The sequence below is a fragment of the Eleutherodactylus coqui genome, chromosome 6 (assembly GCF_035609145.1).
Source record: "Eleutherodactylus coqui strain aEleCoq1 chromosome 6, aEleCoq1.hap1, whole genome shotgun sequence".
Lineage (NCBI taxonomy): Eukaryota > Metazoa > Chordata > Amphibia > Anura > Eleutherodactylidae > Eleutherodactylus > Eleutherodactylus coqui.
The window spans coordinates 227,337,018-227,363,035 of NC_089842.1; the positions used below are offsets into that span (position 1 = coordinate 227,337,018).

Genomic DNA, 26,018 nt, shown 5'->3' on the forward strand with positions numbered 1-26,018 from the left:
GTGGCGAGATCAGTTAATGCCACAGATAGGTTTGAGCTTGAGGATTCCTCTGAAGATAGCAACAGTGAAGACAAACTGTCATTATGGGACCCAGAGAGCGGTCCTCCATCAGGGTCATCTTCAACAATCACTTCATCTAGAGAAAAACACCAAATTAGATACATGTGGTAGAGTTGGGGATAATATCTGGCAACCTAACAAGCGCTTTCAGACAGTTCTCCCCTACAGTACTTATGGCCAACTTAAAAGGGAAACATGTCATAAATTTTTAGTCCCATAAATCATCACCGTGCCATAATAGGAGGTTTATATCGGTAGGCCATGCAGGGTCTTTAAAGCCAGCTCAAAATCTTATGGCATGACCAGTGTAGCTGTGCCAGCAGTAAGTGTGGCCCCCGCTAAGTGCCCCAGCTGTAAAAATGCCCCAAGAGTGGCCGTAGTTGTAATAGTGCTCTCCAGTGGTTTCAGTAGTAATAATTTCCCCACAGTTACCCTAGTTATAATAGTGCATCAACTTATTTTTGCTACTGCATGCGCCCAAGCGGAGCAGGACACACAAAGCACCTCTGACATGGCAGGAGCAATCACTTGTTTTATTACACATCACTGCCAGGTCTGAGGAGCTCTGTGTGTTCAGCTTAGCTCAGGAGCTACAGTAGTAGAAAGAGTGCGAAGACTCAGCAGCGCTCTTCCCATATATGCACCTTAGGACTCACACAGGATGTGCAGTTTTGGTGCACAAAATATACAGAATTTTCACAGACCAAATGTTTGCTTCTTGCAGGAGTATTCACTGCATTTTTCATGAGCACAAAAAATAAAATTACAAGATGGACCGAAGAATTTCTCCTGCCTTCCTCTGTAAATACGCATGTATACTCATTGTCAAAACCAATCCCTCACCTGGAAGGAGTTCTGATAGTCAACTGAAACTTACTTATATCAATGTTACAATAGGGAGGCTCTAGTCCCCTGATGTACCGCCTCTAGCTTGGATACAAGATGTGATACAGGCAGGCATGGAGGTTCTAGTACCCTGTTGTACTGCTTCTAGCTTGGATAGAAGATGAGATACTGCAGGCATGGAGGCTCTAGTACGCTGTTGTACCGCCTCTAGCATGGATACAAGATGTGATACGGGTGAGCATGGAAGCTCTAGTACCCTGTTGTACCGCCTCTAACTTGGATACAAGATGTGATAAGGGAGGGCATGGAGGCTCTAGTACTGTATTGTACCGCCCCTAGCTTGGAAACATGATGTTATAAGGGTGGGCATGGAGGCTCCAGTACCCTGTTGTACCAGCTCTAGCTTGAATACAAGATGTGATACGGATGGGCATGGAGGGTCTAGTAGCTAACACTGGCAGCTCCGGTTAGGGCTCATGCCTATGAATGAATCAGTAAAATGCTACGGGTCTATCAGCAGCGATTTAGCAATGTTTGCAATCTACCGTCAGAGACTGTGTATTGCTGCGAGTGTAATGCGCATGGCCGCGTATCACGTGCACACGAACATGCGTAGTGTGACTCTTTTTTTTTTTTTTAAATCCCTGTTCCGTTTGAGCGGAGGATTATATATGAAAATACCACCCATAATGCCCATATCAATATATAGGGGTCACACTGCATAGTATGCAGAGAGATAGAACATGCTGTGATCTATTTCTTGTGCATATCTTGTACCTCTAGGGGCACACTGGGTCTACACGCACATGGGCATGGATCAATGAAAGTCCATTGACTTTCACTGAATCAATTCACTCAGTCAAGTTCAGAATTTTTATGAAGTTTTAAAGCAAAACAAAAATGATTTGGAGGAGTACATCCCTCTTGACCTTCTTCAGAGCTTTCATATTTTCCACTTATGCAACTTCATAAAAATTCAGAACTTGACGTGTAATAATGTTGCCATCCACTAGGTGGTGCTGCATCTCCTTCCATGTGCAGGTTTAAGGAAAGAGAAGACACATTATAAAACTGTCCTGAACTCAGTGGACTGATTTACGATGTATGTTTACACTATGTTTGTCTGTTGTGCAAAACAGTCTCAAATTTCTGTGTGTGAACATTTATTTAGATCAACAGGAATGTGTTCTCCTCCCCTCTTCATCTGTATGTTATAATTATGTGCCATCCTAACTAGTTTCATTCAATAGCCTTAGAAGGGGGGCGATATATCCTCGAAAGCTTGCTGTAACATCATGTATTTTTGTTAGCCATTAAAAGGTATCATATCTACAAGATTATTTGGTTTCTCTCACTGAGAACAATCACACTTTGCTCTGCTGGCTAACACGGTACCAAACCTTTTTTTGTTTTACGTAATTGACAAAAATGTGTTAAATACTTTAAATACCATTTCATCTATTTTTCTCAGTATCAGATTTTCGGTTGATTTAATTGTATTTGGGGGCCTATAGAAAACCCCTATGAGGATTTTATTATTGTTTTCCCCTCCATGTATCTCTACCCATAGACACTCCACATGTTCATCTCCCTCCCATATATCTTCCCATAATGTGTGCTTCAAACAGGATTTTATATAAAAAAAAAAACCACCCCCTTTTCGGTTTTTGCAATCCCTTCTGCACTGTAACCTGGTAAGTTCACCACCCAGTCACAGCTTTCTTCCAACCAGGTCTCAGTTGTTCCCACTATGTGATAGTTTTCCTCAGACATTATTACTTCCAGTTCATCAGCATTATTGGTCAGACTTCTAGCATTAGTCCCGTCATTAGTCACCGTACAGTTTTTGAAGGTTTTAGTTTAAGTGTATCCCTATTAACTATTTTGACAGTTTTAAGTTTACTAACCCCACACACCACTCCCCCCTCTATTTTCATTACTTAGTCCCAAGTCATTGTCTACAATATCCTCCCCTGTATCTCTCTGGTTGCCCCCCAATCCGTAGTTTAAACACTTCTCCAAACTTCTAGCCATCTTCTCCTCCAGCACAGCTGCCTCCTCCCTGTTGAAATGCAGCTCATCTCCATGGTAGAACCTGTAGCTGACAGCAAAGTGAGCCCAGTACTTTAGGAACCCAAACCCCTCCTTCCTCCGCCAACTCTGGAGCTACTTATTTACCTCCCTAATCTCCCGTAGCCAGTCTGGTGTGGCACGTAGTATAGGCAGTATTTCAGAAACTACTACTTTGGTGGTCCTCGCTTGAACTTAGCTTCCTGAAGGACTGTCCACCTACCTTGAACTTTGTCATTGGTGCCATGTGCACCATGACCACTGGGTCCTTACCAGCACCTCCCAGTAATTTGTCAACTCAATTCACGATTAGTAACTCAAGCGCCAGGAAGACAACACACCGTTCGACAATCATACCCCTTGTGGCAGATTGCCCTGTCTGTCCTTCTAATAATTGAGTCTCCCACTACCAGGACCTGTCTAACCTGCCCTGCGCTCCCTTTCTCCTTCTTCCTCTAGCAGACATCCCCCTGCGATCAGAGGGTATGTTCTGCTGCAGCAGTGCTAATCCTGTAATGGCATCCCCCTCATCTGCCAACTTTACATACTTCTTGGAATGTGCTAGTTCAGGACTAGCCTCCATGGTTTTCTTCCCTCTACCCCTCTAACCACATGCTTTATTAGCATAATAAAGATATTTTTTTAAGATTACCCTCCCCCATCAGACCTACCCAAAGTTCTAAAACAAAGCTTTAAATGCAAACAAAAATACATTGTTGACATAACCCAGCGTTTTGAGCCATGATTATGAACAAAAAGATTTTTTTGCCTTTACCTGGAGGGTTTTCCTCAAGTTCCGTGCGGATTGCTTCATCGATATGAAAGTATCGGACAATCCTCATATCTCTTTTACCTAAAATGGTCTCCAGCTGGTGAAGGCTTTCTGATGATCTTCTGACTTTCTGTTTCAGGCTTCTTTTGTAGGTATTCCATCTAATCTTACATTCACCAATGGTGTGGCTTGTCGGACCTGCTTTGTTCACTTCCTTCATTACTTCTCTCCAGGCACTGCTCTTCTTCTCTCTTGAATTAGCTTTAAATAATTGGTCTAGGTTCTGGGAGATTTCAGTGACGAGTCTCTCAACCTGAACAGCACTAAACTTTTTCCCTTGGAAGGTTGCAGGTTTCTTGCTGCTTGGTTTTCACTTTGAAGCATACCTTGTCCCTGTTCTTTCGTCCTCCCAGAGACCGCGGACATGATGGGCTCTTTCTTCTTCTACTGAATCAAACAGTGGAACATGAGAATAACAATTGACAAAGGGCTTACAGTAATATAATAGTCTTTCAGTTGAACTACAATAGACATGTACAGGTCTCACCTATAGCGCAGTGTGGTGTCCCTCTGGATATAGCTCAGATTGCTGCAGTTTATGTCATTTGTTTGTATGTTCCAGGAACACATCGTAACTTAGTAACAATGTGTACGGCTGCAAATAGACATATCCATCCAGCTCAGAATATTACCTCCCAGTCTATCAATCAACATAATCCCTGAATCAACAACTCCACACATTTCTCTGTTTTACCTTGCATTATTTGTTCTACATAGCGAAAATGGAGTGCATATATATTAAACAGGTGCCCATGTTTGTTATTGCCGAGAAATCAATTTGATATTGTACTAAATGTTTTATTGCATAATATTACTTTCAATGTCCAAGAATACAACTAGTATAATACTGCCCCCCATGTTCAAGACTATAATTATGCTCCCCAATTTGAAGGAATATAACTACTGTAATATTGCCCCCCTATGTACAAGAATATAACTACTGTAATACTGCCCCATATGTACAAGAATATAACTACTGTAATACTGCCCACTAAGTACAAAAATATATAACTACTATAATACTGCCTCCTATGTACAAGAATATAACTACTGTAATACTCCTCCTATGTACAAGAATATAACTACTATAATACTGCCCCCTATGTACAAAAATATAACTACTATAATACTGCTCCTATGTACAAGAATATAACTACTATAATACTGCCTCCTATGTACAAGAATATAACTACTGTAATACTGCCTCCTATGTACAAGAACATAACTACTGTAATACTCCTCCTATGTACAAGAATATAACTACTATAATACTGCCTCCTATGTACAAGAATATAACTACTATAATACTGCCCCCCATATACAAGAATATAACTACTATAATACTGCCTCCTATGTACAAGAATATAACTATTATAATACTGCCCCCCATATACAAGAATATAACTACATTAATACTGCTCCCTAAGTTCAAAAATATCACTAATATAATACTGCTTCTATGTACAAGAATATACCTACTATAATACTACCTCCTTTGTACAAGAATATACCTACTACATTACTGCCGCCTTGTGCAAAAATATAAGTACTATAATATTGCCTCCAATGTACAAGAATATAACTACTATAATACTGCTCCTATGTACAAGAATATAACTACTATAATACTGCCCCTATGTACAAGAATATAACTACTATAATACTGCCCCCTATGTACAAGAATATAACTACTATAATACTGCCCCCTATGTACAAGAATATAACTACTATAATACTGCTCCCCTATGTACAAGAATATAACTACTATAATACTGCCCCCTATGTACAAGAATATAACTACTATAATACTGCCCCCTATGTACAAGAATATAACTATTATAATACTGCCTCTTATGTACAAGAATATACCTACTATAATATTGCCCCTATGTACAAGAATATATCTACTATAATACTGCCCCCTATGTACAAGAATATAACTACTATAATACTGCCCCCTATGTACAAGAATATAACTATTATAATACTGCCCTCTATGTACAAGAATATACCTACTATAATACTGCCCCCTATGTACAAGAATATACCTACTATAATACTGCCCCCTATGTACAAGAATATAACTACTATAATACTGCCCCCTATGTACAAGAATATACCTACTATAATACAGTCCCCGTGTACAACAAAATAACTACTATAGTAAAGCCTCCTATGTACAAGAATATAACTACTATAATACTGTCCCCTGTGTACAAGAATATACCTACTAGAATACCTCCGTGAGTCTGAGCTGAATCCCTGGTTCTTCTGTTACAGCTGAAGGAATCTTTATCTTACGCAGCTTTCCACCAGTGGAGAAGAGAAGTCTTGGGAAATCCAGCCTTTGTTCATCTTAATGAGTGTAAGCCTGTTGACGCTGTCAGTTGACAGACGGGTATGCTTATCCGTGATGATCCCCCCAGCAGCACTAAACACCCTCTCTGATAAGACGCTAGCGGCAGGACAGGCCAGCACCTCTAAGGCGTACAGTGCAAGTTCGGGCCATGTGTCCATCTTTGACACCCAATAGTTGGATGGAGCAGGTGGATCATGGAGGACATTGGTACGGTTGGCTAGGTACTCCCTGACTGTCTTTTTACAGTGTTCCCTCCAACTTAGCCTAGACTGGGGAGTGGTGACACAGTCTGGTTGGGGAGCCATAAAACTGGCAAAGGCCTTGGAGAGTGTTACCCTGCCTGTGCTGGACATGCTGCCTGATCCCCACGCCTGCCCTGCCAGCTGACCCACTGAACTACATCCTCTACCACTAGTGTTGTCAGATAGGAAGTTCAACATCAGCTTTTCTACCAGGGCCTTGTGGTATTGCATCAGTCTCGTACTCCTTTCCTCTTCGGGAATTAGAGTGAAAAGATTCTCCTTATTCCATGGGTCGAGAAGGGTGAACACCCAGTAATCCTGGTTGGCCAGAGTGTGTCTAACACGAAGTTCATGGGAAAGGCAGCCTAACATGAAGTCAACCATGTGTGCCAGAGACCCAGTACGCAACACACTAGGAGGATGACTTTCATGATCCTCCTCCTCTTCACCCCATACACGCTAAACAGATGTAAGGGAAGTAGCATGGGTACCCACTGCAATGTTGGAAGCAGTCTCTTCCCCCTCAACCTCCTCCTCCAATACGCGCTGAGAAACAGGCGTGAGGGTGGTCTGGCTATCAAGCAACATATTTTCATCCCCCATCTCCTGTTATAATCGCAAAGCATCAGCCTTTATGCTTAGCAGCGAACTTCTCAGCAGGCAAAGCAGCGGGATGGTAATGCTGATACTGGCCGCATCGCCACTCACTATTTGTGTAGACTCCTCAAAGTTTCCTAGGACCTGACAGATGTCTACCATCCATGCCCACTCCTCTGTGAAGAACTGCAGAGGCTGACTACCACTCCGCCGGCCATATTGCAGCTGGTTTTCTACTATGGCTCTACACTGCTCGTACAGCCTGTGTGCAATGTAGAATTTCAGCTCGTGGGCACGTTGCACAGCAGATGGTGCACTGGCAGCTGGAAGTGATTCTGCAGTGTCCTGAACGTGGCAGCATCTGTGGTGGACTTCCTGAAATGGGCGCACATGCGACGTACCTTGCTGAGCAGGTCAGACAAATGGGGATAGTTTTTCAGGACCCGCTGAACCACCAAATTGAACACGTGGGCCAGGCATGGCACATGTGTTAGTCTGCCAAGCTGCAAAGCCGCCACCAGGTTACGCCCATTATCACACACGACCATGCCTGTAGGGAGGTTCAGCGGCGAAAGCCGCTGGTTGGTCTGCTCCGTCAAACCCTGCAACAGCTCTTGGACGGTGTGCCTCTTGTCACCTAAGCTGAGTAGTTTCAGCATGGCCTGCTGTCGCTTGCCTACTGCAGTGCAGCAGCGCCTCGAGCTTCTGACTGTCGGCAACGTGCTCACACGTGGTTATTGAGAGGTGGAGGAGGAGGGGGGTTTGGAAGACGTGGAATAATAAGGCGGAGAAACCTTCACCAAGGTGGGACCCACAGTCCTCGGTGTGGGTTGCACCTGGGCGGACCCAGGGTCAGACTCGGTTCCAGCCTCCACCAAGTTCACCCAATGTGCCGTCAAGATGTAGTGTTCCTGCTCGCCAGCACTTGTCCACATGTCCGTGGTTAAGTGGAGCTTCCCAGTAACTGCGTTGGTGAGGGCACAGTTTATGTTGCTGAAGACGTGCTGATGTAGGGTGGGGATGGCACACCAGGAAAAATAGTGGCGACTGGGGACCAATTACCAAGGGACTGCCGCTGCCATAGTTTTGCGGAAAACCTCCGTTTCTACTAGCCTGTACGGCAGCATCTCCAGGCTGAGTAGTTGTTCGATATGCACGTTTAAAGCTTGTGTATGCAGGTGGGTGGCCGTGTATTTCCGCTTTCGTTCCAATTATTGTGTTAGCGACAGCTGAACGCTGCGCTGGGACACATTGGTGGAGGCAGTGGAGGACCATCGAGGTGAGGGTGTGGGTGCAGGCTGGGAGGTGCTCGTGCCTGCGTCCTGGGAGGGGGATGGCATTTCTGTGCCAGGTTCATTCCACCTCATGGGGTGCTTAGCCATCATATGCCTACAAATGCTGGTGGTGGTCAGGCTGGTAGTGGTAGCTTCCCGGCTGATTTTGGTGCGGCACAGGTTGCACACGACTGTTCATCGGTCGTCCGCGCTCTCAATAAAAAAACCTCCAGACCTTCGAACACCTAGCCCTTTGCATGGAGGCTTGCCGCGAGGTGGTGCTGTGGGGAACAGTTGGTGGATTTTTTGCTATGGCCCTGCTTCTCCCCCAGGCCACCACACTGCCTCTTCCAACCTGTTCTGCTGCAGATCTTGCCTCCCCCTCTGAAACCCTGTCTTCAGTAGGCTTAGCAAGCCAGGTGGGGTCAGTCACCTCATCGTCCACCAGCTCTTCTTCTGACTCCTCAGTCTGCTCCTCTCTCAGACTTACTGCCCTAACAACAGCCTCACTGACAGACAACTGTGTCTCATCCCTATCATCCACAAATAGCCCTTGAGACAGTAATTCGAAGCCCCCACCCTCATCACCCTGAATCTGTGAAAGTTCCAATGTTTCGCCATCAGTCATGACAAACTCCTCATGTGACTGTGGAACCGTTTTTCAGACTCAGGGCCGGGACCCGAGAAGAGTTCTTGGGTGAATGCCAGTTCTGAATCTCTCCTTTCCCTGGAGGGAGCAGGCTGGGAGGAAGGGGGAGCAGCCTGAGGATTCAGAGGTGCAGTGTATGGGCTGGCGTGAGTGGACTGCGTGGAAGACTGGGTGTTGGATAAAGTACTTGAGGCATTATCAGCTATGCACGTCAGCACCTGATCGCACTGTTGTGCTTTTAAGAATGGTCTGCCAAGCGGGCCTGCAAAATGTGCGAGGAAGCTGGGAAGGGGAGATACGCAGCGCTCTACTAATCCCTCAGCAGCAGGCACAGTTTCACTCTGCCCAGGACCTCGGCCTCTGCCCACACCCTCATTCGGACACCCGCGTCCACGTCCACATCCTCGACCTCTACCCTTACCCCTAGTCCTCATTATGTTGGATAAGGAATAAAGTAGGGCCAGAAAAAACTAAACCACTGTATACTGCTGATACCTAGAGCACATTCACCGCCCACAGAGACTGGTAGATATGAGAGGCTTTGAGTAGGGCCAGAAAAGATTAACCCACTGTATAGCGTTGATACCTAGGCCTAATTCACCACCCACAGAGACTCGTTGATTTCAGAGGCTCTTTGCAGGGCCAGAAAAAATTACATCACTGTATACCGCTGATACCTAGGGCAAATCCACCACCCACAGAGACTGGTAGATATGAGAGGCTTTAAGAAAGACCAGAAAAAATGAACACACTGTATAGTGATGAGAAATACAGCTAATTCACCGCACACAGAAATTGGTAAATTTTAGAGACTCTGAGCAAGGCCAGAAAAAATTAACACACTGTATAGCGCTGAGAACTATGTAGAAAAGAAGATCTACTATAATACTGCTCCATATGTACAAGAATATAACTACTACAATACTGCCCCCTATGTACAAGAATATAACTACTATAATACTGCTCCCTATGTACATGAATATAACTACTATAATACTGCCACTATGTACAATAATATACCTACTATAATATTGCCACCCTTGTACAAGAATATAGCAACTATGATACTGCCCCCTATGTACAAGACTATAACTACTTTAATACTGCCCCCTATGTACAAGAATATAACTACTATAATACTGCCCCCGAAGTACAAGAATATAACTACTATAATACTGCCCCCTATGTACAATAATATACCTACTATAATACTGCCTCTAATGTACAAGAATATAACTACTATAATACTGCCCCCTATGTACAAGAATATAACTACTATAATACTGCCCCCGATGTACAAGAATATAACTACTATAATACTGCCCCCTATGTACAATAATATACCTACTATAATACTGCCCCTTATGTGCAAGAATATAAATACTATAATACAGCCCCCTATGTACAAGAATATAACTACTATAATACTGCCCCCTATGTACAAGAACATAACTACTATAATACTGCCCCCTATGTACAAGAATATAACTACTATAATACTGTCCTCTTGTACAAGAATATAACTACTATAATACTGCCCCCTTGTACAAGAATATAACTACTATAATACTGCCCCCTTGCACAAGAATATAACTACTATAATACTGCCTTCTAGCAAACAAGAATATAACTACTATAATACTGACCCCTATGTACTATAATATACCTACTATAATACTGCTCCCTATGTACAAGAATATAACTACTATAATACTGCTCCCCTATGTACAAGAATATAACTACTATAATACTGACCCCTATGTACTATAATATACCTACTATAATACTGCTCCCTATGTACAAGAATATAACTACTATAATACTGCTCCCCTATGTACAAGAATATAACTACTATAATACTGCCCCCTATGTACAAGAATAGAACTACTATAATGCCGCCCCTGTACAGTGGTGAGAGTTTTTGGTCCAAAGCCAGTGGGGAATATCCTAACTGTCATGTTAGGTATGTGAGTGGAAACAGAGAATTTAGGAACAGGGACAGAGAAATGTGTTGCTGGGAAACCATTCGTTAAAAGTAATTTCTCTTAATGTTCTGCTCTTTCGTTGCGATAATTCATACACTAATAACAATTCTCCCTGTGGGATCTTATTGAAGCCATAGTCAGCCCATGGGACTAAATATTGTGGCAAGATAAAGCATCTAACAGTTCTTTATATTTGTATTGCTATAATGACTGTGGATGGGCTGTAGTAGTGAGAGACCAAAGATACAGACGCCCAGAAGAAGTTATCATAGTGGCCTGGGCTGGATGTAGAAGACAAGGAAACATCTACTATCAGAGAACATGAAGGCAGTTAAAGGGTGAAGTCGTGGATGGAATATATCTCCCTCCCAGGCTCTTTCAGCCTGGTTCCCAGAGAACTCAGCTGTAGGCATTGACCCCGTTACTGGGGCATAAAAGACTGCAGCCCTAGGGAGTCAGTGTCTGACAGCCTGAGGAGTGACATACAGTCTTGCAGCAGGACCTGAGCACCCTGCGTGGTGCACCGTGGCAGATATTATATGGACGTTTCTGTTTTGTTTGGCTTGGAGTGTACCTTAAAATAAAACTGACGTAAGTTTTATTTCATCTGCGAGTCCAGTGTGTCTTTGCCGCCCCACCCACTGGAGGACTTTGTTACTGATGATAACCTCAACTATCTTCACCCCATAACTAGCTACAAGTCCTGTCATGCAATTTTTTCTGCAAGCATTTTTGGGGGGTGTTCTTCTCCTCATAAATGTTGACTTCTGACGCAAGACAAATTAGACACATTTTTTTAATGTGAATTGTTTATTTGTAAATTTTTTAGGTTGGGTACAGAAAAGATAAGGGGGAGAGAACCAAGCAAAAGAAATACATATTTATTGATTTACACCAAAAAGAAAGGATTTTACCCCTCTCACTTCAGTATTCCAAACTGTATCGAAAAGGAGGCGGGGTTTGAGCTTTTTAGACATATTTAAGAATTACAAGTTTTTAAAAATTTACAAAATGTGTTGCAATCTGACTCCCGTATCTGTGTGGTGTACTAAGTTGGCCTATAGGGAAGCTGCCTTCCAGTAGGTGGTGCTAAGAAGGAATATTTCATCACTCATTTGCAAAGCTTTTTCCCAAAGAGCATTGCATGTTAAGGGTAATTTCTCCTGTTTAGGTTATGCCTGCTGTCGTAACTTAAAGGGGTTCTGACATGAAAAAAAAAAATTTGTACTCACCTTGCCTGGCCTGGCCCGATCGCCAGGCATGTCCCCTCCAGCCGGCATCTTCTTCTGTGCCTTTAAAGCAGAGCAGGAGCGGTCAAAAAGACTGCTTCCTGGCTCTGGTCCGTCCGTCAGGCACTTCCGAGGTCAACGGACGGGAGCTACGTCACAAGCAGTGCTTGCTGTGGGCGGCCCGTTCGTCCTGCTGAACTCCGGAGTGCTGCGCATGCGCAGTGGAGACGCGGCCCGTCCTGACTCCTGTCAGAGGGCACCTCTCCACTGCGCATGCGCGCGATCCCGGAGCGGCGTGGCTGCTGGAGGAAGAAGACTGCCTGCCGGGAGGCATATTAGCACTTTCTGCTTAGGTTAAGCAGCGCTGCTGATTAGAGCCACCTGATTGGCTCTTCGGCACCACGTGACTGCACAGCGTGCACCAATCAGGTGGCTCTAGTCAGGTTGCTTAACCTAAGCAGATACTGCTAATATGCTGCCGGGAGATGACCCCCCGATGTAAACAACAACAGGAGAACAGGTAAGTATAAGATTTTTATGCTTTAGCAGCCATTAAACCATGGGTTCCCTGGGTCCATTAGGCAGACCAGGGAACAATGGCTGCTAAAGCATAAAAAGATTATTTGTGTCAGAACCCCTTTAAGAACCTCCGCCTAGGACCTCTTTCTGCCTCTACCATAGTATGGACTAATTAATCATTCAAATTTCTTCCTTTTCTATATGCCATCATGAGCCCCGAAGCAAACTCCTCCACCTCTCTGCAACCTCTCTGAATCAAAGGCCTGTCTTAACAATGTCTCTTTCTAGTTTTTCCTCTTCAAACTAACTTCATAGACACCACTGTAATCCTTCGCTGTCTCCTGAGTGGACATAAGCTTTTGCATACGTAGCATTTCCTTCTGCTCATCCACGCTGTCGCAAATGCCATCCCTTATACTTGTCAGGAGGCCATTGGTGCATTTTTGCAGTTTAATTAAATGCTCTAATTTAGCATTCAAATCTTTTGGTCGCTGTTGAGATTCATCAGCCCTGACGAAATCAGTTGTACCATCTGATGCCACAGGTAGTTGTGAGGTCGAGGGTTGCTCTGAAGATAGCAACAGTGAAGACGGCAACCTGTCATTATGGGACACAGAGAGCGGTCCTCCATCAGGGTCATCTTCAATAATCAAATTATCTAGAGAAAAACACCAAATTAGATACATGTGGTAGAGTTGGGAATAATATCTGGCAACCTAACAAGTGCGTTTCAGACAGATCTCTCCTGCAGTACGTATGGCCAACTTAAAAGAGAAACAAGTCATAAGTTTTTATTCCCATAAATCACCACCGTGCACGGAAGCAGCCAGACTAGCCAAGCACATTGACTAAACTAATGTTTCATTCCAGATATCACCCACTGTAAACAAACTCAGAGGACCCCGAGTCCCCCATGGTGTTTGCGTTCTGGAGCAACACAGAGTCCTAGACAGGGTCATAATATGAGGGCAGGTGGGGCATGTGCCCTGGGTGCAACAAGAAGGGAAGGTATGGACAGGCGCTGACAGCACAGCAGTAGATGCTGAAATTAGCTTTTCCATGCTTCACTCTGACTCTTCTTTCTGATGCCCTGCCCTGAGATTAGTGCTGTGCCGTCCTCTTACCCACTTTCCCAGTCTAAGAAGCCGATTGCTGTGGGTCCTCTTAGCTCAGCCTTAGCACTCCTAAGAAGGCAGCAGCAGAAGAGGGGAGTGAAGAGTCGAGAGACTGTCACTGGAGTTAAAGAGCAAGTCGGTCAGCGGTTTACTTCAGTGAGTCATAGACCCTGCAGGAGAAGAGCCCCATTCAGCCCTCACAGTTTAAGGAGTTTTCTGTGGAAAATACTAATAATGACTAGAGATGAGCGAACCTACTCGTTTCGAGTAATTACTCGATCGAGCACCGCGATTTTCGAGTACTTCAGTACTCGGGTGCAAAGATTCGGGGGGCGCCGGGGGGCGGGGGGAGGCGTGACGGAGCGGGGGGTAGCAGCGGGGAACAGGGGGGAGCCCTCTCTCTCTCCTTCTCTCCCCCACACCCCGCTGCAACCCCCCACTCACCCACGGGGCCCCCCCGAATCTTTTCGCCCGAGTACTCGAAAATCGCGGTACTCAGGCGAAAAAGGGGCATGGCCGAATAGGCTCGCTCATCTCTAATAATGACCTAACCTCAGGATAGGTCATCAATAGTTGATCGGCTAGGGTCCAAACAATCAGCTATACACAGAGATCAGAGCTGAAGCAGCAGAAGTCTCTGCGCCGACCTTGCATTGATTTCAATAGGAGCCATGCCTGCAGTTACAAGCACCGACCACTACACGGAAGTCGACACAGAGACTTCCATCAACCCCCACATCTACCCCAACGAGTGCCAGCTCAGTGAGCAGCAAACTCCTTTCTATAGTGCAGGTGGATCTCAGTGTTGCAAGCTGCTCATTTAGAGCGAGGATCAAATGCCCAATGCGCTCACATCTCGTCCAGCAGTATGGCGCAATAGAGTTACAACGCAGAACAGTTAGCATACAGCCACACACACTCACTCAGCTCGCACGATCACTTAGGTTTGGATACAGAACTCTGCTATAGCATTTCGGTTCCTCATCTTTTTGGAATGGACACAAACAATTAGGGGACACTAAACACATGGATTAATGGTGTGGCCTAATAATAAAGAAAAAATAAATAAAATCGGCCTGTGTACAAAAACCACATGCTATACAGCGGTGCCTTGACATACGAGTTTAATCCATTCCGAGACGGAGCTCGTAAAGCAAAAAAACGAATATGTCAAAGCACTTTTCCCCATTGAAATGCATTGAAACGCCATTAATACATTACAATGCATTTTAATGGGGAAACTGCAAGAAAAAAAAACAAAAAACAATACTCATCTACGGCTGGCATTCCCCCGATGATCTGCGGCAATGCTGCAGGCTGTCGCTCCTTCCTCCACACGGACAATGTAATTTAATGCCTGTGATTGGCCAACCCAGCACCATCTTTCATTTGCTGACGCGGCGCTGAGTTAATCAATCAGAGCTTAGCTTGCTGGAAGCAGGGCATTCAAGCCCCGCATCCAGAAAGCAAGGCTCTGTAAAGGCATGGAGGAGGAAGCGCCAGCCTGCAACAACGCCGCAGACCATTGCAAGGTCAAAACGCCAGTGACAAGTGAGTATAGATATCCCCCCTGAGTCTCAGCTTGCGAGTTTTTTGACGTGCAAGCAGGCTCATACCCCGAGTTTTTGCTCGTAAATCAGAGCAAAAATTTGGGAAAGAGCCTACTCGCAAGTCAAAAAACTTGCAAGCTGAGGCACTCACATCCCGAGGTACCACTGTATTAGCACAGTAATTATTTTTAGTTTAGATTAGCCTCACCCATCCAACCTACCCAAAGTTCTAAAACAAAGATGAAAAAAAAAAAAAAAAGCACTCTTGACATAACATGGTCTTTGGAATCATGATTATGACCAAAAAGACTTCTACACTTACCTGGGCGGTTTTCCTCAAGTTCCATGCGAACAGCTTCATCGATATGAAAGTATCGGACGATCCTCATATCTCTTTCACTTAAAATGGTGTCCAGCAGGTGAAGGATTTCTGATTTCTTTCTGACTTGGCGTTTCAGTTTTGTTCTGTAGTTATTCCATCTAACTCGGCATTCTTCGAGGGTCTGGCTTGTCGGACCTGCTTTGTTCACTTCCTCCATTACTTCTCTCCAGGCATTCATTCTGTTCTCTATTGAAGTCCCAAATAATTGGTGTAGGTTCTGGGAGACTTCGTTGATGAGTATCTCAACCTGAGGAGCACTAAACATGATGGGCTCTTCTCCTGCTACCGAATCAAACAGTGGATCAGAGAAAAATGATTCATGAAAGGCTTACAGCGATATAATATTGTTTTCCAGTTGGACTAGAATAGACATGTACAGACATGTACCACTTGTTGTGGTGTCCCTCTGGGTGTAGTTCAGATTGCTACAGTTTATGTCATTTGTTTCTATGTTCCAGGAACACATTGTAGCATAGTAACATTGTGAAAGACTGCAAATAAACATATCAATCCAGATCAGAATATTACCTCCCAATCGGTATTATTGTATCTTGACGCCACCAGGAAGTCCTACTGGAGTCAAGATTGACAGGGGTATAACGCCCCCTGTTCGTGATTGGCTGCACATCTGGTAGCCCTGTAGGTCCTGCAAGGCCACTTCCGAATCCCAGCTGGCAGTGGTGAGCGAGGGATCACATTGGCAGCGGTGAGCCGGGGAGTAGTGCTGAGGGAGCAGAGAGGCGGCGGGGTCGGCAAGCATGGAGCTGACAGGCGGCTGCTGGGACACAGCACTGAGGTGGCGGCCCAGCCACCAGAGCACAAGCGCCGCATGTGGCAGCATTGCGAGCCGTGACCGGGGGGAGCGCACGTCAGGGAGCACAGAGTTGCGGCAGTCGGCACAACATTGACAGCCGGATGCCGGGACTCAGAGTTGAGATGGATGTGGCCCAGAGTCGGGGACAGCTCCTCTGGTGACACTAATTGCTGCAGCGTGTGCATTGATTTGTGCCAGTGCTGCCACCTTAGCCTGAGGGTTAATTGTCTTAGGTGTACAATATTAGATGTTAATGATGTCATGTTACAGCAGTAACATATCAGCATTTACAGCTCATATTGTACACCTAAGAAGAACACAAACCCTCAGCTTAAGGGCTTAGTCAGACGGGCGTTTTTTGCCGCGATTTGCGCATGCGCATGCGTCCGGCGATTTTTTAAAACCATTGCTTCGCAATGATATCGGACACATGAGCGCTTTTTATGCGCTCGTCCGAAAAATTATAGAACAAAAAATCGCAGATCGCACCTATCTGCGATCTGCGATTCCTGTTCGCTTCTGTATATGCGCTCAATGGGGCCGGCGGCAGCAGCGCCGACCCCATTGAGAACATATAGAAGACAAATCATTCTTCTCTGCCACAGCTGTAACAGCTGTGGCAGAGAAGAACGATGTTTGCCCATTGAATTCAATGGAGCGGCAATACAGCCGCTCCATTGAAAGCAATGGGCTGCCGGCGTGCGCGGGGTTAATTGTCGGGAAGGGGTTAAATATATAAACCCTTCCCTGCAATTCATGCTAAAATGTGTTAAAATAAAAAAAAATTGTATACTCACCTTTCCGCTGCAGCCGGAGTCCAGCCGCGGCCGCTGTCAGTTCTCCTGAACTGCTTCTCGGCACTATTCAGCCGGCGGGGCTTTAAAATCCCCGCCTGCTGAATGATCTGCTCTGATTGGTCACAGCCTGACCAATCAGAGGCCGGTTTCACTCACACACCCATTCATGAATTCATGAATGGGTGAGTGACTGCTGCCTCTCAGCGCTGAGCCAATCAGGGGCAGGTCTGACTCACATCCATTCATGAATTCATGAATGGGTGTGAGTGAGGCATGCCTCTGATTGGCTCAGCGCTGAGCCAATCAGGGGGCAGGTCTGACTCACACCCCCTTCACACCCACTGCAGGACGGCTGCCCGGAGCTGCAGGCAGAAGGTGAGAATGCAATTTTTTTTTATTTTAACACATTTTAGGATGGATTGCAGGTAAGGGCTTATATATTTAAGCCCTTACCGACAATTCATCCCGGGCTCGCCCGCAGCGCATTGCTTTCAATGGAGACGGCTGTATTGCCGTCTCCATTGAATGCAATGCGCTGGACAGCTCCGGCCCGTTTCTAATGAAACGCGGCTAGGAGCAGATTTTCGGGCGATTTGCGGGCGACTTGCGCGCACCGGTCACGCGATTTGCGGATGCGCATCCGTCATGCGATCCGCAAATCGCGGCAAAAAACGCCCGTCTGACTAAGGCCTAAGGCTGCACGGCTGGCACACATCAATGCACACTGTGCTGCTAGGACCTTCCAGCCTTGACCATATAGGGAGCTAGGGGTGTGACGGGGCATTCCTCCTGTTAAACCCCTGGCTTCCGGTGGCATCAAGATACAATAATACCCTCCCAATCTATCAATCAGAATAATCCCTGAATCAACAACTCCACATATTTCTCAGTTTTACTCTGCATCATAAGTTCTGCATAGCGAAATGCATATATGTTAAACAGGTGCCCGTGTTTGTTCTTGCCACGAAATCCATTTGATACTGTACGTTTAAATGTTTTTTTGCATGATATTACTTGTCCCATGTCCAAGAATATAACTACCATAATACTGCCCCCCATGTCCAGGACTATAATATTGCCCCCTTTGTACAAGAACATAACTATAATATTGCCCCTATGTACAAGAATATAACGATGTTATTGTATCTTGTCACCACCAGGAAGCTAGGGGTTTGACAGGGCTTGGATGCAGGAACGCCAGTGTCACCCCCTAGCTCCTCATTGGTGAATTTTCTAAGGTCCTAGCAGCACAATGTGTTTGATTGTGGCCTTGCTTGGACAGTTAGGGATTAGTGTAGGTGTTAGGTTTACAGTAGTAGCTTAAAAAGCTTCTATGTAGGAGAAAATGTAATGTAAGCCTGACCCTAAAACACCCCTAACCCTAACCCTCCTGGCAAGGCAACAATGATTGTGGTGTTTGCCCGGAGAACAGCCTGCTTCTACATGTGGGGGGGAATTACATTGCTGGCCGCAAAGACAGATGTATCTGCCCCACCGGCGCTTGGAAGCACAGAGATCTGTGGACCAATGCCTCTCCAATGCCTCGTTGCCAGCCCCTACAAGGGAGCGGACCCGCAGATGTTGACACTGCTGGCAGGCGGTAACACTTCAGCCGGAAATACTGACAGCGGCGCCGGAAAGGAGAGGGCACACAGAGTGCAGCACTGCTGCTGGGAGTCTGCTGCCGCTAATGCGGCCTAGGAAAGTGCCGCCGGGAACAGTGACAGCGGCCACGGTAAGGAGAGGCCACAGGTACAGCCTGGGGGGAGGCCGGCACCAGGGAGACTGCAGCCGCCAACAGTGACAGCAGCCCTGGTAAAGACAGCCCATAGCCAGTGTAACGATGCTGTGCGGAGGCCGGTGCCTACAGTCACAGCAGGTCTGTGCTCAACGCCTAGACCTGCTGTGAAACAGATATCTTACAGCCTATCAGGAACAGGGGGCATCACCCCCCTGTCAAGCACCAACTATCTTGTCACCACCCACATTTTCAGTGGTGACAAGATACAAGAATACCGAATATAACTACTATAATACTGCTCTATATGTACAAGAATATAACTACTTTAATACTGCCCTCTGTGTACAAGAATATATCTACTATTGTAGTGGCCCAGTACACCATCCTGGTTCCCTCCATGAATGTCATACATGTTTGTCTTATGTGGTTGCACTGTGCAAAGCTTGTCTTGTTATTTCCAGTGTGTATTGCACAGCTGCGGCGCTTGAGAGGTTAACTTTTAATAAAATCATGGTCTGCCTGTAAATGTATCAGTCTGTCATGTCATGTGGTATAAGTGAGGGTATAAATAGGAGTGATGGAGAGTGGAAAGGTTCTTCAATCTGTAGTCTTCCATCTTGTCTTCTGAGAGAGTTCTAACACAGAGCCACATAGTAACAGTAACATAGTATGTAAGGCCGAATGAAGACAATGTCCATCTAGTCCAGCATATTATCCTCCTGTGTTGTTGATCCAGAGGAAGGCAAAAAACCTCAAGAGCAGAAGCCAATTAGCCCTTTTGGGGGAAACATTCCTTCCCGACTCCCTAATGGCAGTCAGACTGTTCCCTGGATCAACCCCTAATAGTTCCTACCTGCCTGTATACCCGGATTAACAATTAACCTAAGATTTATAACCTATAATATCCTTCCCCTCTAGTTCCCTTTTAAACTCCTCTATGGATTTTGCCATCACCACGTCCTCAGGCAGAGAGTTCCACAGTCTCACTGCTCTTACAGTAAAGAACCCTTTTCTGTGTTGATGATGAAACCTGCTTTCTTCTAGATGTAGCGGATGCCCTCTTGTTACCGTCGCAGTCCTGGGTATAAACCGATCATGGGAGAGATCCTTGTATTGTCCCCTCATGTACTTATACATGGTTATTTGGTCGCCCCTTAGCCGTCTTTTTTCTAGAATAAATAATCCCAGTTTTGGTGCCTCTCTGGGTATTCCAGTCCCTTCATTCCATGTATTAGTTTAGTTGTCCTTCTTTGAACCCCCTCCAGCACTGTAACATCCTTTCTGAGCACCGGTGACGAGAATTGTGCGCAGTATTCCATGTGAGGCCTAACAAGTGCCTTATATAGTGGGAGGATAATATTCTCGTCCCTCACCCCTATACCTCTTTTAATGCACCCCAATAATTTATCAGCTTTTGCAGCAGCTGACTGGCATTGGTTACTCCAGTTTAGTCTACAATCCACTAGTACCCCCAGGTTTTTTTCCATATCACTTTTCCCTAGCAGTACCCCCTTTAGAGTATATTGGTGACATCCGTTTCTCCTGCCCATGTGGATAACCTTACATTTATCCACATTGAACTTCATTTGCCATTTTTCTGCCCAAGCCCCCAGCTTATCCAGGTCCTTTTGTAGCTTCATATTGTCTTCCATTATATTATTATTTTACTGGGCAGCCCCTCTATCAGGTCATTGATAAATATGTTGAACAGAATGGGGCCTAATACTGAACCCTGTGGCACCCCACTAGCGATGGTGGCCCAATCAGAGTATGAACCATTTATTACTACCCTCTGCTTTCTATCTCTGAGCCAATTCTTTACCCAGATACACACGTTTTCACACAATCCGAGCTGCCTCATTTTGTATATTAGCCTATTATGCGGTACAGTGTCAAATGCTTTAGAAAAGTCCACATATATTTTAGTTCAATAGACTCTCCCAGGTCCAGCCTAGAGCTTACTTGTGGTGAAGATGGAAGCAGAGGAGAGATTTCCTGTACAATTGCAGTTTGAATGAGAGTGGAGTGAGCCAAAGTACAAGAGATGCACATTTAAATTGAAAGTAGCATCTCACCTTAAGTTGCTGCTAGTTGTTTCATATAGTGGAATGTCGGTTTGCAGTAAGATATACTGCTGAGAAGGATACATATATATCCTTGTAGGTAGAAAAGAAAACACTGGAATATATACATTTACATAGATATAGTTATGTGCCTTTCTCTTTATATGTATACTAACTTTATTCGTATATGTACTAACTCTATGAAAAACTTAATACTTCGCCTTACACCAGATATTCCAAAGGCCTTGCCAGGCGAAGACAAAATGTATTTTAAACACAGCAAAGAAGAACCAGACACAAGGCCGCGTGTACTTGGCTGTTTTCCCAGAGGCGCCGTATCAAGATAAAGACCATTCAACTATGCATCTGAACTTTCACTGTCTCAGGCCGGAAATCCGGACTTTCCATATATGGTTATGCGGTGAATTTGAGCCAATGAGACCATTACCCATTCCTAGTGATGAGACCAAAGGGTATAAGATCTCATGTAATCTGTAATAAAGGGCGCAGCGCAGTCATGTCCCCGTGTGAGGAGCTATACCAGACCTCCGTGTGGTGTCTCTTCTTTACCGCCGGCAGCGGGGCAAGTGGGGTGGGCCTGATTGGTGCTGTACTTAGAAATTTTCCCTGACAATTGGCGCCCAACGTGGGGCGACAAAACCGGAGCCGTGCAGCCCTGTCCACCCGGATCCACGCCACGGGGAAGCCGTCCTGCTGCAAACCGAGCCTGATCAACTCACAGAACTCCAGGTAAGACCAGCATATATTTATGTTGTGTTTTACACTGCGAGTCTTGCAGCAGGAGGGACTATCTGTGTTTTGTGACCAGACGGGTTGGGTTAAGAGTTCTACACGGTAACTCGTGGGCTTCGGGTTTGCCGTCACGGACCACTGACCGTGATATGCGCACCAATCGCTCACCCAGGAACTAGTCTGTAGTCTATTTGTTGCTGAAGTCCGTAGCATTTTAACGATAGTGAAGGTTGTTTGTTGTATCTGCAGAATTTTTTTCTCTTTCTTCTCATTTAGTCTCATAAGAGAAGGGACCCTTGATTGTTTTTCCAGTATATAAGGGGCTAACAATTTGAAAATTAAGAGGGATGCATTTTGTGAGACAGGCTTCATAGGAGAAGGGACTCTTGGTTGTTTTGCCTTATATATGGGGCTAACGATTTGATTTCAGAGAGATGCATTCTGTGAGGCTGGTTCCATAGGAGAAGGGACCCTCTGTTTTGCCGGTATATAAGGGGCTGACAATTTGGAAATTAAGAGGGATGCATTCTATGGAGCATGTTATTGTTATTGTTATTGTTGTTCGAATATACGTAAGACCTTATTAAAGAAGACAGAGCCCCTCAAGGGCTGCCGCCGCGCGGATCAATTGATGACGGAGAGACAAGGGTCCCAATTTGTAAACTGTAAGAAAACGCTTATGAAAATGTGTAACACGGACCTGCACGGTAGATTACAGTATGGTGACTAGGAGGTCTTTAGGACCAAGAAGCGTGCCTTGAAAGACCAAGGTTTGCTAGAAAGTGCTGGAGTGAGGAGGAGAGAGAGACAGTCAGAGAAAGTTAAGTATGTACACATTATTTGTTTAAAGGTGTATAATACTAGGTAGATATAGATGTATATATGTGTATATATGTATATATATATGTGTGCAAATGGTTAACTGAGCTTGCTTTTAGAGGAGAAGGGTTTGTTTACTTGAAGCTGCAGTCTGTGTCTCGTTTTCAAGGTCAAGCGATAACAAAGCAGAGAGAATGAAATAATGACCCTGGAAAATATCTTTGCTTGCTTAAATGGAATGGAGGCTTGAAATGAATTAAATTAATTATACTGTCTTAGTAGGCAGGAAATATAGCAATTTCTAAGGTATATTCTTACTTATACAGGGGTTGAAAATGCAAAACATGTTAAATTTGTCAGAAGGTCCCAGCATATGTGTTAATTATGAGTTTAAATGCAGGGAATAGTTAAACTAAAACAACTTATTCAGTCTGTGTTTCATATTCGTAGAGAGATAACAGATATTTTGCAAAGGTGGGGGCTTTCAGACTTCACTTTTTGTTCAGGGTCAAATACAGAGAAAGAAAGACAAGGGGGGCAGAAAGATACCCACGCATTCTAAAATACGTCAGCGTTTAATATAGCATATAATAGCTTCAGTAGATAAGAAAGATAGAATGTCTCAGTCACTCAGCAAACTTTTTTCACATAATTTGTCAAAGATAGCGCTCATTCACAATCTCATCTCAATAGAATCATGTACTTTATAACACTATAGCACTCACCTCAATGTTTTTCAACTGATGTATGTTTGTTTGTCAAACTTTTTTTTTCTGTGCATCTGTATGTACTGGTACACCTTCAATAGGGGGTGACGGAGCAGACTTGAGCGCATGGATGGATGAGAGTTAGTGACCCGTGTTCAAGCTGTGGTGAGTGTGGAATGTGTGATGCAGATATTGACTAGGGATGGAGGTCCCCCCCCCATGCATGGGACTTTGCTTGGTTGTGGTGTGGATGCTTAGACTGTACAGCTGAAATGAAGTTGTGAAAAAAGACGCAAGCGACCAATATCGAAGGGGTGGAGCTAGATGATGTAAAAGTACGTAATGTTTCATCCCTCTTGTCCACAAGGGAGGGGGTGAGGATCTTGAGCAGCTAGTAAAAGTTTTTTGTTTTTTTTTCTCTCTCAGATTTGATAAGACATTGCAGGCAGGATCAGATTAATAATGAATTCACTTAAAGCATATCACATTTCCAATATTAATAGGTGTTTGTAGGTTATTCTGACCTGATGTAACTCATGTCTCTGTTATTGGTGCTAACATTTTACAGGCCTTATCTGCATCCATCAAATCTTTTTACAATGTGATACTACCTTGAAACCGGGTACTCTTGTTCCAATTGAGTACCCTGGTTTAAAGGGGGGGAGGAGAAGGCATAGGTAATCTAGGTATTGCAAATCAGCCATTTTAAATTTTTTTGCAACAAGATTCTAATCTTTTTGAAATAGAATATCAGCATGATTGTCTAGCAGTGATGCAACAAGAAAATTTAAGTTTTAAAAAGTTACTGAAAGCCCTTGTTAATGCATATTTTGAGTTATTTTTTATAGATGGTACCCAGGGTGATTGACAACTCCACTCCGGTTATGCAGTCGTAACACAACATGACACGGTAAAAGCAGAATCTCTGCCTCCGCATGTCTCAGCACAAGAAGCGGAATTAAAAGCACTCACGGAGGCGTTTAGAGTGGCCACAGGTAAGACGGCAAACATTTACACTGACTCCCGGTATGCATTTGGCATAGCTCATGATTACGGCCCAACATGGAAGGCCAGACAGTTTTTTACCTTAGCAGGACAGCCAATTAAGAATGATGCAGCAGTGCAGAGCCTCATGGAGGCTCTACTTCTACCTAACAAAGTGGAAAGCTCACACCAATTCCTACACCGGAGAAACAAGAGGCAACGCCATCACAGGCCACACAGCAAAGGCAGCGGCCCTCAAGCCGTGGAAGAAAAGAAGAAGAAGAATTTGACAATAACTTTGGACTTTGACTACATTTTGAACTTTGATAAAAACTTTGGACTTTGATAATAACTTTGAACTTTGATATGCTAAAGACTTTACAGTTACAAGCCAGCAAGGAAGAAAAGGAAAAATGGACTAAAAAGGGACGGTATATGGCGAACAGTCAACAGCACTTGCCCACCACGATCCCTGTGCCCCATGATGGCCCAGCTGATGCACGGAAAGACGCACCTCTCAAAGCAGCAATGATGTCGACGCTTGAACGAGGACGGGTGGCTCCTGGGTTTTCTGTAGCTGCTGCATCATTTGTCCAATTTTGCATGATCTTTGCAGTAAGCAACAGGGCAGAAGTAAATTTGCCACATCACACTTGCCAGGGCCACTCTACCCATTTCAGAGATTGCAAATTGGCTACACTCAGCTCCTACTTGTTGGGAAGCATGAATATGTGCTTGTTGTTGTTGATTTCTTTTCAGGTTGGAGAGACCTACCCTGTTACCAAAGTAAATAAGCAGGTAACCGCACAGAAGCTCATGAATGAGGTAATCCGCAGATACGGGGCACCGGAAGTGATTGAGTCAAACAAAGGTACACACTGCACAGGTGAAATAATGCAACACATCATGTCTATTTGGGTATATTTCAGGCTTTTCACACACCCTACCGCCCGCGGAGTAGTGGGAAAGTAGATACAAAAGGCAATGGAGGAAATGGGCAAATCTTGAATTGAGTGTCTTTGATTAGTTTTTCTTTTTCTCCGGAGGGTACATGCCACAGTAGCTGAGTTTTGGAAATGATTTTCTTGTTAATTTTGTCATAGGCCTCTCCAAGGAATTGTCAATAATGCATTCTGCAGTCTCTGCTTTTCTCCCAGGTCCTACAGTTGAGTGTCACAATCTGAAATCAGGTAACAGGGTCTATGTAAAAAAGTTTGAGAGAGAGACCCTGTTTGAATGTCCCTACCAGATGTTGCTCACCATCCCAACTGCAGTCAAGCTCGAAGGAAAGCCCACTTGGATCCACACTTCGCACTGAAAAAACTCATGATCCTGCATATCCTTTACATGCTATAATGTGGTACAATTCCTCTAACACACACCTTTGACTACTGTACACTAGCCCCGTGTTTCAGGGATCAGAACAAATTAATACAATCAAATGTGCAATATGAAGACTACACTGATGTGAGAATCCAACACCACATTGTGCTAAGAGAGACGTTGACACTCCAGGTGGTAACTTTGACCCACATGTATACATAGATGCAATAGGAGTGCCAAGGGGGGTGTCAGATTAATTTAATTCTAGAGATCAGGTTAAAGCAGGTTTTGAGTCCTTATTTGCTATT

General features: G+C 44.7%; 1 protein-coding gene across 1 annotated transcript; it reads right to left on the minus strand.

Moving 5' to 3' along the window:
• Positions 1 to 11,719: 11,719 nt before the first annotated feature.
• LOC136633347 (uncharacterized) lies at positions 11,720 to 16,098 on the minus strand. The gene is made up of 2 exons (XM_066609019.1): positions 15,650 to 16,098; positions 11,720 to 13,320 (listed from the first exon to the last, which is right to left on the minus strand). Exons 1-2 carry the CDS (start codon positions 15,972 to 15,974, stop codon positions 12,947 to 12,949), a joined length of 699 nt encoding a protein of 232 aa, XP_066465116.1. The 5' UTR covers positions 15,975 to 16,098; the 3' UTR covers positions 11,720 to 12,946.
• Positions 16,099 to 26,018: the final 9,920 nt, after the last annotated feature.

Excerpts from the sequence above, each read along its gene's own strand:
- LOC136633347 (XM_066609019.1), bottom strand. The coding sequence starts at position 15,974 with ATGTTTAGTGCTCCTCAGGTTGAGATACTCATCAACGAAGTCTCCCAG. Across the intron at positions 13,321-15,649 it reads ACTTGAGGAAAACCGCCCAG|ATAATTTGATTATTGAAGAT; the intron begins GTAAGTGTAGAA and ends GTTTTTCTCTAG.